This window comes from Colius striatus, chromosome 7, assembly GCF_028858725.1.
Source record: "Colius striatus isolate bColStr4 chromosome 7, bColStr4.1.hap1, whole genome shotgun sequence".
NCBI lineage: Eukaryota > Metazoa > Chordata > Aves > Coliiformes > Coliidae > Colius > Colius striatus.
This window is the reverse complement of record NC_084765.1, coordinates 23,509,187-23,523,929: the sequence shown is the minus strand read 5'-3', so window position 1 is coordinate 23,523,929 and position 14,743 is coordinate 23,509,187. Positions and strand designations below refer to the sequence as shown.

General features: G+C 38.3%; 2 protein-coding genes across 6 annotated transcripts in view; one reads left to right on the top strand and one right to left on the bottom strand.

Moving 5' to 3' along the window:
* CCPG1 (cell cycle progression 1) overlaps window positions 1-7,632 on the top strand; it is a 27,025-nt gene extending 19,393 nt beyond the window's left edge. For 2 of the 5 annotated variants that reach the window (XM_062000318.1, XM_062000320.1), the window contains 2 exons: window positions 976-2,375; window positions 4,295-5,036. In XM_062000318.1, coding sequence (XP_061856302.1) covers window positions 976-2,375; window positions 4,295-4,475 — 1,581 coding nt within the window. In that variant the 3' untranslated portion in view covers window positions 4,476-5,036. The other 3 variants (XM_062000319.1, XM_062000321.1, XM_062000322.1) reach the window with 3 other exon arrangements.
* PIGB (phosphatidylinositol glycan anchor biosynthesis class B) lies at window positions 3,217-14,743 on the bottom strand. The gene is made up of 12 exons (XM_062000323.1): window positions 14,269-14,743; window positions 14,004-14,136; window positions 13,609-13,729; window positions 12,892-12,996; window positions 12,597-12,727; window positions 11,846-11,986; window positions 11,376-11,427; window positions 10,773-10,984; window positions 9,485-9,549; window positions 7,002-7,212; window positions 6,084-6,264; window positions 3,217-5,523 (listed from the first exon to the last, which is right to left on the bottom strand). The coding sequence occupies exons 1-12, from the start codon at window positions 14,378-14,380 to the stop codon at window positions 5,386-5,388; spliced, it is 1,602 nt and encodes a 533-aa protein (XP_061856307.1). The 5' UTR covers window positions 14,381-14,743; the 3' UTR covers window positions 3,217-5,385.

Sequence of the window (14,743 nt, the reverse complement as noted above, 5' to 3'; positions counted from 1 at the left end):
GATTTTAGCTGGAAGTCATTGGTTTATTCTGATATTTTGTGTAATTTATACAAAGTGGAATTACTTTATCTCACAACTCCATTACATTTTTTTCTTCAGTAAGTTCTTTTTGAGAACGCCATTTTTCTTGCTCCTGAATTCTTGACCAGGATTCTGTATTTTGATCAATTACTAGCATGTGTTTAAAGATACTGGGTTTTATGTATGTAGTCTAGGAGTTATCTGGACAGAGAGTCTTCCTATGACACAGCGCCAGGTTAATGGAGAGAGCTCAAGTAGAACATGCTGGTAAAAGCCTGTTACAGGTTGAACCTACAGGTTTTGTGAGTTGGCTCTAAATTGTCTATTAATTTTTATTTAACTTGTCCTTACAGATTTTTACTGTTAGATCAGAGAGATGATTAGGGAATGCTTTGTGTGTGGGTTTTTTAAAAAAACTTATGTTGTTGATAGCAGCATTTATACATAATTCAATATGTTTAGTTCTAGAGTTTGTCAAGACTGCCAGGAGACTGAGGGGTCCTTTTGTGTTGGATGTACTTTCAGCAACAAATTTTTTTTAAAATCACTTCCCAAATTTCTGTCCCAACTGTTGAATAGCCTTGCTTCTGCTAATGTGTTTAGTTTTGTAATCTCTAAACTCAGTTTGATAAACCAATCCCAAACACAGACATTCGAATTTCTTTTTAAGATGTTACAATTCATGTACCCAGTTTACTATCATTCACTAGTTAAACCAATACAAGTGAGGGGTGATGACCTCTGGTTGGAAGGGGGAGCCTCTCACATGGTCTTTGTTGCCAAGAAATTGTGTGTACATCTGAGATAAACAAACTAGCTCTATTTTTGCATCTTGGTGCAACATGTGTCACTGCATCTAAAATGACAAGTAAACTGTCTGGGCTACCTTGGTCTTTTTATCTTTTAGCTGAAAATGTAACAATCTTAATTGTCTTTTCTTTTTGTATGTATTAGTCATTCAAGGGAGATCTTGCCATGTGTTTGGTCTCCACTGAAGTGGAGAAGAAATCCTTTGAATCTCAAAAAAAAAGTCTTGCTGCAGAAAATCAGCACTTAAGAGAATCTTTAGAGAAGGAAGAAAAAGCTTTGGCCTCACTTCAGGAAGAATTAAGGAAGCTAAGACAACAAATTAGAAACTTAGAAGATAAAGGTACTAGCGCAGAGTCTATTGTAATGGAAAATCAGAAACTAAGGGAGCATTTGGAAGAGGAAAAGCAAAGAAACCACAACTTTCTTAGGCAAAAGGAAACGCTCTTTGCAGAGGCACAGATGTTGAGGAGAGAACTGGACAAAGAACGTCACGTTACAGAAGCTCTAAAAAAAGAACTGGAACAGTTAAGTTCTCGTCAAACACCTGACAATGCTGCTGATATGTTAAGAGACGATGAAGAAATAGAAACTCTGCGAGGAAGACTAGTAGAACTAGAAAAAAAGCTGAACTTTGAGCAACAACGCTCTGACTTATGGGAGAAGTTGTATGTTGAAGCGAAAGACCAAACTGAAAAACAAGAAATTAATGAAAAGGGACAAAAGAAAGGTGCTAAAGGGCAAAGTAAGGCTAAAAAGAAATCGAAGGATTCATTTTTTGGTTCAGTTAAAGAAACTTTCGATGCTATGAAAAATTCCACAAAAGAGTTTGTAAGACACCATAAAGAAAAGATCAAGCAGGCTAAAGAAGCAGTGAAAGAAAACCTGAAAAAGTTCTCTGATTCTGTAAAGTCTACCTTCAGACACTTCAAAGATACCACAAAAAATATCTTTGATGAAAAGGAAAAGAGGTCAAGTGATAAAAGGCATGAGGCAAACAAGAAAGCTCGAACTTTTTACCAAGAACATAACTCTTACGAGAATCTGAAGCACATGCATTACAGGGGACCTAACATGCCAAAAGGGTTCAAAGATGGAAGAAAACATCAGTTTACAACATTTGAAAAAGACACAGATTCACAGAAATGTCTCAATGATCCTTTATGTAGTAGAAAACATCAGTTTGTCCTAAAGGGCTGCTCTGGTATTTTTGAATGTGCGCATCAAGAATTCATCGGTCTCTTTAACACAGTATCAGATCCTATCAGGGTGGATGAATTTAATCGGCTAATGAAAAAGTATTTGCAACAAGTTGTACATAACTTTCATCACTGGAGAGAACTAGAAAATTTCATCAATAAGTTTTTCCATAATGGGTTATTTATACATGACCAGATGCTGTTCACTGATTTTGTTAACGATGTCAAGGATTACCTGGAAGATATGAAGGAATACCAAAATAATAATGAAAATGTTTTTGAGGATTTGGACAAATACATCTACAGATACTACTTTCATTATGATTATTCACCCCAGTATGGACCCAGGTTTGTTTCCATGTTTCCTGAATTTGTTAACACAATGAAGTAGTCTTTGTAAAGACATCTAGTGTCTTTGTTGTAATAGGGTGGTCTCTAGCATGTATATGTATGTCTCTCTGTATATACTTATACACACACTAGAAGATCTTCTGAAGGATTAAATGGAAATATCAGATTGTGTTATATAAAGTGGATCTGTGGTACCTTCTACATAAATTTTATGTGGGTGAGATGTGTGTTTTGGAGGCTCCACTGTACATAGCACAATCTAATATTTCCACAGAGTTCTTTAGAATACTCTGGATCTGTGAGTAGAGCAACTTTAGACTATCTGCTGATATGAATAACTATCTGAGAAGCTGCATTAACTAGGACTTCCTTGTTATACCTCCCTGAATGAGAAGGTTTTGGGATATATTTGAGCAGTGTCAGGTCAGACCGTTCTGGCAGGTATATTGCCTGCTGTCTTTTCAGGAATTTCACTACTGTCACATAGATTAACATATTACTGAATTAATTTCTATGCCCAGAGTAGAGCTACTCAAATGGCAGGCTTCAGATACTGACCCTGACTAAATTTTGTTCAGACTTGCATACAAAGCTCTCTGGCATCGATTCCCGTGTTACTTTCCTGTATCTAAATGGTATTCTCAGGACATCTGCAGAGCAGTTGTGGTATGGTGTGGCCCAGTGGAGTTAGATGTGATGGAATATGAGCAACCTCAATATATTGTGTGGAACTTGCTCTTTCTGGAACACTTGTGTATGTATTTTTATGTGGCTTTTAGTATCATTGCTATTACAAAGTTGTCTATATAGTCTGTTGTGGTAATGTTTATTCTGATCAGGTAAGAAAAAATGTTACATATTAGCTACTTTATAAGTTGTCCTTATAATACAAAAGAAATTGTCCTTGTAGTCGTAACAGAACTTTTCCCTGTGCTGGTATTCAATGCAAAGACCATTTAGATCAAGGTGCAGGGTCTTCAGTCAGGTTTCTCTTTTGGACTTCTGTGGTTTATTATTTCATGTGTTTTGTTGCAGCAGGAAGTCTGAATACTTTACATTGAGGTTACTAGATATTATGTGAAGTAGTACTTTCTCTAAAAGTTGAACCATGAGGATGATACTCGTATTCTCAGCTACCAAGTAGCTTTTTTTAATGTGTAGTTTCCGCAAACACATGACATAGATTTGTTGGTTTTATTTATAATTGAAATATTTCTTGCTAATTTGTTATTAAAATTAGCTTTGCTTTTTAATGGATTAAAATACTTTATTTTTGAGCACTTCTAAGTTCAGACTGCAGAAAACCAGAATTTGAAATTAATTTACTGGTAGTACTGTACAGAGGTTCATATGAAAGTAGCTGTAACTTAGCTGAAGGCCAGAGGTACCAGTCTCATGATAACAGCATATAGTATAATCAGCTTTTGCATCAAACCGCAACAGGTGAGCAACAGCCAGTGCCTCCTCTCTCTGTATGTACTTAACATGACACCTTTGAAGTGTGCATGTGTACATAAAGCATGCTTTCCTAAGGGTTCAGAAAGTTTTCAGCATTTTTATAGGGCATAATGTCACAGAAAAACTGTAATAGATTGAGACCTCACTTGGGCATCACAGTAGGGATAATCAAACAGCTCTTTAACTGGCTTTATTCTAAAAAGAACTTTAGGCAACCAGCTGCAGGGCATTTTTATTTTTAGAAGGGATTTCTTTTAAATATACAATCTTGTTGAGGATTTAAGCAAACAAATCCGCCTCCCTTTTGCTCGCGAGAGAAAAGACTACTTAACACCAATTTTTCTTTTCAGTCAACTTCAGCATGTTAAAAGCTGTTCTTGCCAATGTAATTATTTCAAAATGCTTTTAGAGAGATGTTTCTGTAAGAGTAGTAATAAGTTTTTGTTTACTCCTTGCAGTCGACCTAAAAGGCCTTCTTTTACACAAACTGAAAATTCCAGACATGAAAAACAAGCTCAGAAGTACCACCACCGTAATAAAAGAGAAGGTAAATGGCATAAACACGGTCGCACAAATGGAAGATACATGGCAAATCTTGAAATAGAATTGGGGCAATTACCTTTTGATCCAAAATATTGAGTAATTTATGGTAAAAATAAGATTAGAATTTACATGCTCTCTGGAAACTTTGTTTTTCAGCAAAGCAGCAAGATGCAAGTTTTTTCTCGACATAATTTGATTTTTACACATTTTTGTTGAAAGGCCCAGGTCAGGCTTTCTAATTTGCATATTCTGTACTGGTGCTTTAGCTGTTCTTTGGAAGCAATGATAGTTCGGGTGCCAGCACTATTGTTGCAGAAACTAGGCATGCAATGATTTGTGTATGAAAAATATGCTTAATTGCATTGCATTAGTGTAGTTAAAGCTTCAGTCATACATAATGTACCCCTAATTAACTCCAATGTTTGATATACTAACTTCCATCTCATCCTTCAAAAATAGATCTACATTATGGTAATGTATTTGTTAGTGTTTTGTAATCTTATCCTTGCTTCTTGTCTTTGCGGGGAGCTTAAAAGCCTGTTAAATTGTGAAGAATTTGCTGTGCTGCATTCTAATCAGCTTGCTGATGTAAGCACTTGATATGTCTTGCATATCTGCATATTGTAGAAGAAAAATAAAGATACATTGTGGGTGAAAGTCGTTATTTATAAAGCAAAGTTAGCATAGCTGTACAGTTCTCTAAAAATGGTCCAGTCTTGTCTAATTTCATACCGTTTCAGTAGTCGTTTGGTAACTCTAGTCTTCCTGATGTTTTCTAGTGCTGTTAAGGTAGGTCAACACCCCCACCCTGCCATACTGATACTGAAGTTGCCTTCAGGAAGAGGTTCGTGTGGTTCCAGCCAGCCAATGGTTGCTTAATCGGACTTCTCCATTTGGCTTACCTGATTTCAGAGTCACTACTCTCTTTTCTGCGGTACAAGTTCTTCTAAGCATAGTACTACTATGCAAACTGATATCATTAGGTCTTAGAGCTAGAAATTGATCTTCAGGTATAATTCATTTCAGTTTTTTTTTTTTTCCTGTAGACGTAGATGTGGCTTCCAACTCGTCCTTGAGGCAGATGAGTGTGAAAGACAGTTGCTATTTTCTCATAGCCTCTTAAAGCTAGAAATGATGATATTTCCTGTAAATGAACATGCATTATTTTCCAGAGTCAGAAAGTGTACTTGGGAGCATCAGAACGGTGTTCCAAAGTCTTCTGAAAAACCCGTGAATTCAACTGTCCCCTAGAAGTTTTATCCTTTATTTTAGGAAACACCGCTAGAAAAAGAGGTACCTATCCTGTTTGATCCTGTCCGGAATGGCTATTCACCGGGCACCATTGTTCGAGTACATGCACTTCATAAAAGAACTGAGGGGAAAAGGTACTCCTGAGTGCAGGCATTTTTGCTTGTACTTAACAGACTGCACTTCTCTTTTAATAGGGCCTGAGGAGAATTCCATAAAATACTACTTGACCGTGTGGAGTATTTGCACAGAGGAGAGGGCATACGTGAATGTTAAGTAAATATCACTGGAATGCTATCTATACTGTGTTATAGACTAGAGGGTTCAGTATTAATTTAAGCTGTGTTTTAAAAAGTTGTGGACAACAACTTTCAAAAATCTTATCTATAACTCTCCCATAACTTATATTGTAACCTGACCTCAAAACTAGTTTCTTTCACCTTGCAGTTATCATACCTGTTCTAGCACACTGAAGAAGATCAAGTGACTGGGTAATAATGTATCATTGTAGAACTCCTTAGTAAGCCAACGAAGTGGATTAGAGTAAAACACATCTGCTTCATCAATATAGTTCTCCTTTCCGGTTAGGTCTGGGGGACACTGAAGGAATCTCATTTTTAGAGGACAGTGAACATGACTAAGGAGAAAAAACAAAACGAACACTTCAGGATAAACTGACCAATATGTAAGTTTTGAAATTACTTTTTGCTTAAAGATACCCCAATCAAACCCAAAATTGAATAATTAGGTATTTTTTACCCCAGAGTAATATTTTCTTGCCTTCTGTACTTCATATGAAAGCAAAAGTAGAACAGGTGGATTCAGTTCCAAGCTGATGTGACTGTTAGTTCACAAAAAGCAGATTTATCTTAATAAAAGTACTATGTGCATAACATTAGTTTTTTTAAAAGGTACTTTTCCATATCAGCTTCACTGTTTTTATCTGCTTTAATGTTTTGTTTACTTGCCTTGGTCCCTGTATCTTGCAATTACTTCTGCCACTACAGAGTAAAGAAATGTAAAGGCAAAATTAAAAGAGTTTGACTGTAGCAATTAGTCTTCAGTTTTGCTACAAAAGTTACCATAGTGAAGCAAGTATAACTTACTTTCAGAAGTCCTAAGACTTAACTGCATATCCTCATACAAAGTCACTTTACAAAAACTGAAAAAATTAGATGCTGAATTTAACTCTGTAGTAGAAGCATTTGGCTTATTAACCCTACTCACTCTGTATGAACTGTAAGAAAAATCAAAAGAAAAATCAAAACTGTATACATTTATCTATTTATTAAGCTTAGGAGAAACAAACAAGTATCTTAATTTCTGCTTAAGCGTATGGATTTTAATGTAGTACATTGTTAACTATTTTAGTACCTGTAAAGTGGAGTAGAGTGGCACGGCATCATGATGAACACAAAAGCTTGTGACTGGTAGGGGGTATTACAGAGTTGCTGTATGTGACTCATAACGTCCAGAGGGCCTCGTTGGTGGATCAAGCCTGTATACAGGGCTGGCAGCAAGTTGGATAAAAGCAGGAAACTTACTGCAGATTTCTTCCATGCTTTTAGGTGTTTCAAAGAATATCCTAAGGAAACATCGGAGTAAACATTTAGAGATATACAAATGCTAACAGTTCTGCACGGTATTTTTCAAAGTACCATAACTTACTAGAAAACCATTACTCAGTTGATACAAATACTTTGCTTTGAGGTATTTTCATACAGTGTTCTTTCAGTCTTACTCATTGAGTGGAAATTCAAAGGTTAGACTTTGCCCTTATTAATTCTTGGATTTCACAATGTAAATGTTAAGCCCATACGTGACTTTTGCAGTACAGGAGTACTATTTCAAAGCCAGTACTTTGTCCCTTCAGACCTTAATTTTAATTTCTTGTGGGGAAAAGTAGCCCATTCAGTAGTTTGGATGAATGATATATGGTGACTTACCAATACGTTATGATTCATGCATGTCAAAGTAGAGCCATAATAAATGGTAACTACATGTGCTTTGGTATTGCTGTGGTATTCTTTACTCCAACAGCCTAAAAGCTGTGACACTCCCTTATTGTTACTAATGTTTGAGCTACTATCCTTGGAAAAGCCTACTCCTCCATCTTTTCCCATCTCCCATCCTTGCCTTTTCCTCCCCACTTTTCTTGAAGGAGCCAATAATAGGAAGAGACATTTCTCCTGGTGGGAGAGAGCTGTATAAACCTGTTTCTCACAACCACAATTTAGACAAACGTGGCACAGAGCTGCAACTTGGTAAATCACATGCTTGTTAGTATTAGGAGATAAAAATACTTTATGCAGCCTAGGTCTGTGACCACCTTTGCTGAATCACAAGAAACAAGTTAGAATAGGTCTGTTGCAAGTCTTTAACAAGTAAGTTAAATTAGTCTTCAGTTGGTCTGTTAAGAAAAATTACAGCTCTTTATCTCAGATGAAAACGAAGTTCACTAATTAGTGTGTGGTTTAAAGCTGAGTGCAAACTTCTACTATAGGCATTTTTTTACTGCTTTTGTGAAACACTCTGAGCTTATCTTTGAAATGTGCTTGGAAATTATTTAAAAACTCTTGGGGTTTTTTTCTGCTTTTATTGATAGTATTTTGAGCAATTCAAAGAACTTTGTAACTACTTACCAGAAATAACTTTTGTAATTTTTCTTCTTTACTAAGGTGTCCAAACAGATGATATTTAGCTCTTGATTAATTGTATGGGTAACCTCATTCTCTTATAGACATGAGAGTTAAGAGGAATATTAACAAAAAAATAGTGGACTGGAATTTTCCTGTGCATGAGGTAGAATTGGTTCATGTTATATCCATTGAACTAAGCCAAGACATGTTATATATTTGATCTCAGCTGTGCAGAGTTATTGAAGTAAGATTTACTTTTGTTTAGAATAGCAAAACAGGTTACAGAAAATTAAAATTTTCATTGATTTGTCTGTTTTGAACTTGTATTTAAACTACAGTTTCATATTCCAGAAGTTTTAATCTTTCCTTTAACTTTTCAGCATACTAGACTTCACATTATGATTTTACTTTTCCTACAGATACACTAGTGTAGTTACTACTCAGTTTTGTGAATATAAAATACTACTTTATTAGGCTTTTTTCTGTGTTCAAAAGAAAAAACACCCACAAAGCTAGGGGAAAAAAAAGCTAAATGAATACTTTAAAGGTTTCTGTTAAAGTATCAGAAGAATCTTTGTTAGCAAAAGCAATATGCTTTCCACTTTAAATGGTGAACAGATTCTCTTTAATTTTTAAGTCAACCACGTTAGTTTAGGGACCTTAGATTCCTATTTTAAAAAAACGATCTTGCTATGCCTGAAGAAAAAAGCTGTCACATTAACTACTCTAAAACTTCTGTGGGAAGTAGCCTCCAGCTGGTGGTTGGTCAAGAGCAGACAGAAAATTAGCATCATCTCCTAACACCTGAACCTAGATAAGGATAATTTTAGTTTCTGAAAACTTGTAACTTTTTGTTGCGTACTCAAAGGCATTTGTCAGGTGTATTTAAGAGAAACTGGTGGAAAAACACTATAAAGGAGCCAAAGAATGAAATGCACTGTAAGGGTGGTATTGCTAAACAGTTAGGAGTTACTGAGGCAATTTTCATATTTTTTGCAGGAAGTACTTTTTATCCATTCTAAGGATTCTCCATATCCATGTCAGTCACTTGCTGTTCTTTGTCTTTTTGGTTTTTTTTTTTTTCCTTTTTCCTAGCTGTAAGAAAAGGTCAGACTACTCCTAAGAATCCTCTGCCAAATCCAGTGATTATTAACAGTCTCTCTTTAGGTACAAATTATATACAGGGAAGACTGCAAGACATCTAAAACCAATGCTTACCACAAAAAAACATGCAAAATGGCAGTACTGGATAGATGAACCTGAATTCTTTATGGCTCAGTGTGCTGTAATAAAACAGATACAATACTACAGTAAGATAGTTAAATGAATCAGTCCTGTTGACAAAATGTGGTTTAGAGCATGGAGGACTGGAAGAAAAGCACTTACTAAAAAGCTTTTGGCATTGAAGCACTTTAGAGTAAAAATTGTCACTTTTTAAGAAGGTAATGAGTACAGAAATTCAGATTATTTGATCAGTTTAAACTAAGCACTAATAAAAGTACTTGGCTATTATTCTAGCAATTAAGCGGTCTGTTTCTATGACTGCTAGATGTAACTTAGCTATTACTTCAGTTTGCTTTCTGCAATAAAACATGGTAAAAGTGCAGATAAGAAACTAAGATTCAAGTCTACATTTTAATCTAATAAGGTAACATTCACCTCTGCTAATACAACTTTACACCATTTCCCATTAAAGTTTGGTGCCTTTTTGGGGATTACTGCAAGACTTATGTCATGGGCACCAAACAGGTTCTTACAAGACTAAGGGAGATGAAGGCTGTAAACCAATAGAACTACAGCTGGTTTTGAGTTGGACTGAAAGAAGAGATGGCATTTGTGGTCTTGCTGCTGTTTTGCTGTATTGTGCTACTACTGTAGTCTAGTATTTATTTCTTAGTATTAATTTGCTATATCTTCTCTTGTCTGAAAGTGTCTCTCTTGATTAATCTACATTGAATTCTGATGCTTTAGAGACAGCTTTCCTTTTCTTCTCAACTTAAAATGAGACATGCAGTCCTATAATAACTATTAATATCTGGGTGTAGACTTGTGAATGGAGTAACATTTAGAGGCTTAAGAACCTCTCATCTTACTGGGGATTTAATACATTAAAGAAACAAATTAAATGGTATTTTTGTTAACAGGCACTAGTAAGCACACTTTTCTCACTAGTTCTATTATTGTTTAAACATCTGTTAGGTAATTTGAGCGTTGGTTGGTTCTGGGGATTTAAAAAATATTTTCCATTGAATTTCATGCTGAATTGTTTTGTTGTCAAGGGTCTAATAAATTATAAAAATACATGTTTGGTAATGATAAAAGAAGCAGTATTACATAAAATTCCAGAAAACTGTTGTTTCTAAAACTGACTGCAGTTCTTAGAGTGTTCGAGTAGTTTAAAGATTTTTACCACTTAATCCAAACACTATGCTTTTTCATTCTAGAGAAGACATGAGCTTAGAAAAGAACACAGTGACAGATAGTATTTACACTTAGGAGAAATTACCTGTATACCAACACTGTCCAAATCACTGCCATTAGCAAGATGCGATACCTTTTTGGTGCCAGCACACAACCATGAATAAAGAAAGGCAGATGGGTACCCAAGATGACTGGTAGTCCCTGAGTGAAGTACCAGTGCCAAGGATGAGATCCATAAAATGTTCCCAAATTCTGGAGCACGTTGAATTTCAAGAAGTTCAGCTGAACTAGCACCCACTGGGAGATTTTTGGGGAGTGGAAAAGTTAAATACAAATCCAAAGTGAAAACCAACAGCTAAATTCATTACAGAGTCATCACTGGCCTTAAATGATACAACATTTTCATTCATACTTCTGTGGTTTTTTCAACTAAGACTCATCACAGACTTCCTATATTTATCAGCATGTAAGTCTTGTAGTTTGATAACAATTTATTTAGAGCTGACATACTGAATTTAAGTAACATTCTGACATTTAAAGTAACTGAGAAGTCAGAGTTTTATGGCTTATGATATACTTAGAGATCATAGGCCAGTCACAGAAATAATAGAGAAGCCTAAAACATCCATTCATTGTAAAATGCTAAAACTCAACCTTTTTCTTATAAGTCAAGTTTAAAACAACTTACCTCACCAAAAAACACACGGTCAATTATTAAAGAGGTTCCTACTGTGACCAATCTGCAAAAGTGGAAAGTTGGTTGCACGGGTATTGCCTGAATTGCTTTTGTATCAGATTCTACTCTTCTCCAAAGAGCTGTCAAAACTTCCTCATTCCTAATCTTTTTTTAAGGTTATCCATACTGATGGCCATTTTACAGCAGCCAGTTGCCATCACCTGGTATCCTTGGCACAATCCCAGATTAAGCTGGAATGCTGTTAGTGTGTCACCCTCATGAAATCTCAGTGCTTCCCCCCTCCCCATATATATATTAAATGAAACACACCTCTTCTTTGAAGTTCTGCATAGGACTCTTTCTTTTCTTTTCCTTGTTTTTACATGAAAGCAGCTTTTCTGGGTTGTTGGCCTATACAGTGCTATAATCGATCTTAAGATATAGCTGTGCATGGTTATAGTTTAAATTCAGAAAGAACTTACCCAACTGGAATGCAGTTGTGTAGGATAAGTTCTGCTTTCCTGTGTTCTTGCAAAAAATGACTAAAGAGCAAAGGTATCCATGGGATAACTGCCGTGGGACGAATAACAGTTGCAAGCGCTGTCAAAGCTAAATATTTGCAACTAGGATGAGGGAACACAAGAAAACCAAAAGTTTATCAAAAGGTTTGATCAATTGTTTTGCAGTGACATTTCAACAATTTAAATACTGTCGCGTCTCTGACCAAAAGTTTTCCATAGTGCAGGTAACTTTGATTCTCTTAGTGTGTATACTCTGTTTTGCTTGGAAGGCTGCCAACTACATAAACTGCTTTATTAGCAATGGAGTTGGTAACTAGAAGCAGATACTTGTTTTAAAACACAGAGCTGGTAAAAAAAGTTGTGACCACAAATACACCTGTATCTGAAACCAAACAAGCTTTTGTTGTCTTTTCCCAGGTTACCACAGTTTCTGGTCCTTTAAATTTTTAAAGTTTCCCATAAAGTGATACTTTTCCTAAGGGAACTGGAGAACAGTCATTTTACATACCAGCTATATCATAGCTTCAGAAAAATGTTTAGAGGAAACAGCATAATTGCTATTCCTTACATAATTTAGAGCTCTTGCTACATGAATGGGGTGGTTTTGGTTGCCTTATATTTTAAGATGAAAGTTAGTATTTTAAACAGTCTCAGTAGATCAGTGTTATCCCAAGCCTAAAATTGTCAGTATGGTTAGTAGAAAGTTTCTTACCTGCTCCCCATCTTGGAACCTTTTATTGGATAGTAGGAAAGTGCAAAAATGGTAAGAAGAGTTTCCATGGTGTTCGTTAGAGTTCTGGTACAGGAATACCACGTAAACCAAGAACACAGCTGGCAGAAGTACTGAAAATAATCATGAACAGGATCCATGGGAAGAAATGTTAAATTCTGTCATTTGAAATGAAGGCGGTAATTCTTAAAAGTGTGACTTAGCATTCTGCTGTTGTTTACACTGCAACAACCCATGTTTAGTAACATACATAACTTTTTTAAAGGGTGGAACTCACCACACACTTTGCTGTTTCTGCATTTTCAAGGTGTCGCACTAAAGAGTAAAGCTTCACATCAGCAAAAGCTGCCAGCACTGCCTGGGAAAGTCTAGGGACCCATATCTATGTAAGCAGAGAGAAAATTTTACTTGCAACAAACATGTTAAATTCCAAATTTGAAGAAAGGACTACAGAAATAGGGAATGTCTGTTCAGACGTGAAGACAGTGAATTAGTGCATATTTGCTACAACATCTTATGATTTTGTGGCCCTTGGGTAAGACTGGTATTTCTGCGAAAACAAAGAAAAGTGTAGAGTTCACCTGAAAGTGTTCAGAAACTGAAAGCAGAATTCTTTGCCATTCATCTTCAACAGAAGTCAAAAGAGGCTGTTATTACCAAGTTCAGTACAAATACAGATTATTAAACACTTTGCCACTACAGCATAATTGCTCAGTGGTTCAGTTTTTGAAACAGTATCTGTATGAAACTCAAGGAGATCGATGGAGGACAAGAATAACCTGCAGTCCCAGGCATTAGTACTGTGACTGGAGGTCTATGAATGAGTTCTGCACCAGTATCAGACACTTCAGAGAGGTCTCTGTGCTCATAACGTCTCTAATTGCTAGATTCAGGCTTTGTATTTTATCTGGTCAACGATAACAATACACTGAACTTGAACACAATGCTTTTATATAGAATTTTTGTAGCGGATGTAGTTTTTCATTATACTCACCAGCAGCTGAACATCATCTTTTGCCAGCAGCTGCAAAGCTTTGTAGATGCTTGCAAAAATCAGTGGGTAGGAATAGCCCCTTAAGCCGTTAGTCCATTCCCAAGTTAGGTAGCCATAATTATTAATATTAAGGACAGATCGTGAACAACTGAAACAAAACGTTTAATTCGAGACATGTTATTCTCAAGACTTAGCCGGGTTGAGGCATTCTCCCTTGTGGGTGAAAGCACGGGGAGGGATGTTACTGGTCAAGCTAACACCTTACTGCCCTGGAAACCTCTACCCGAGCGATCGCTCCCCTCGCTCTCCACACCGCGGCCGCGACTCTGCAGTCACGCAGGGGCCGTACGGAGGGCGAGGGGCCGGCAGAAGGTTGGTCCTACGAAGGATATTCGAAGACCATGCGATGCGCCACCTCCAGCGACTGCCAGTACTCGTCCGGGACGAAGCTGGTTTGGACGAGGAAGCAGTTGAGCGTCCGCAGCGCCACCGTCAGCGGCAGCAGCCACGCGGGCCCGCCGGCAGCGCCTGCCGGGAAGGGTAAGGCTGTCGGTCAGCGCTCCCGCCGCGGGGGAGGAGGGCTGTCGGACACAGCTCCCGCCCAGAAGAGGCGGGCTTTCGGCAGCGCTCCCGCCCAGGGCCGCCCCCCGCGCTGCTTACCGCCGCGCCGCTGCCCGGCGGCCCAGCCGGGGGCGCTGTACAGCACCGGCCGCCGCCTGCGGAGCCGCGCGGCCCCGGGCTCCCGCGCCGCCAGCTCCACGCTGCCCTCCATCCGCGGGGCCGCGCTTCCGGCGGCGAACGGGCCAGCGCGTGGCACTTCCTTCCGGTCACGCTAGCGAGCGGGAGGCCCGCGCTCTGTGGTCTCCCGTCCTGCAGGTGAGGCGCGGCGGGTCCGTCGCGGCGCTGCCCGGAGCCGCGGGGCGCTGCCCTCCCGGAGTGGGGCCTCTGCGCTCTCTGCCCCCGTCTCCTCGGCCGTTTCCCCGCCGGGGACCGAAGGTGCGGACCGGGAGCGCGGGGCCACGGCCGGTCTCACGCGTGTGTCTGTGGGCGCAGGTACAGCAGCGCCGCCTGGCGGCATGTGGGGGCGGCTGCCGCTGCCGCAGGTCGCGCTGGCCGTGACGCTCGGCGTGCTCAG

Coding starts and splice junctions, on each gene's coding strand:
- PIGB (XM_062000323.1), bottom strand. CDS start 14,380: ATGGAGGGCAGCGTGGAGCTGGCGGCGCGGGAGCCCGGGGCCGCGCGG. Junction 9,550..10,772: donor TGGACAGTGTTGGTATACAG/GTAATTTCTCCT, acceptor GTTTTATTACAG/CACACTGAGCCATAAAGAAT. Junction 5,524..6,083: donor TCTTCAGTGTGCTAGAACAG/GTATGATAACTG, acceptor GTTCATTTACAG/GAAATATCATCATTTCTAGC.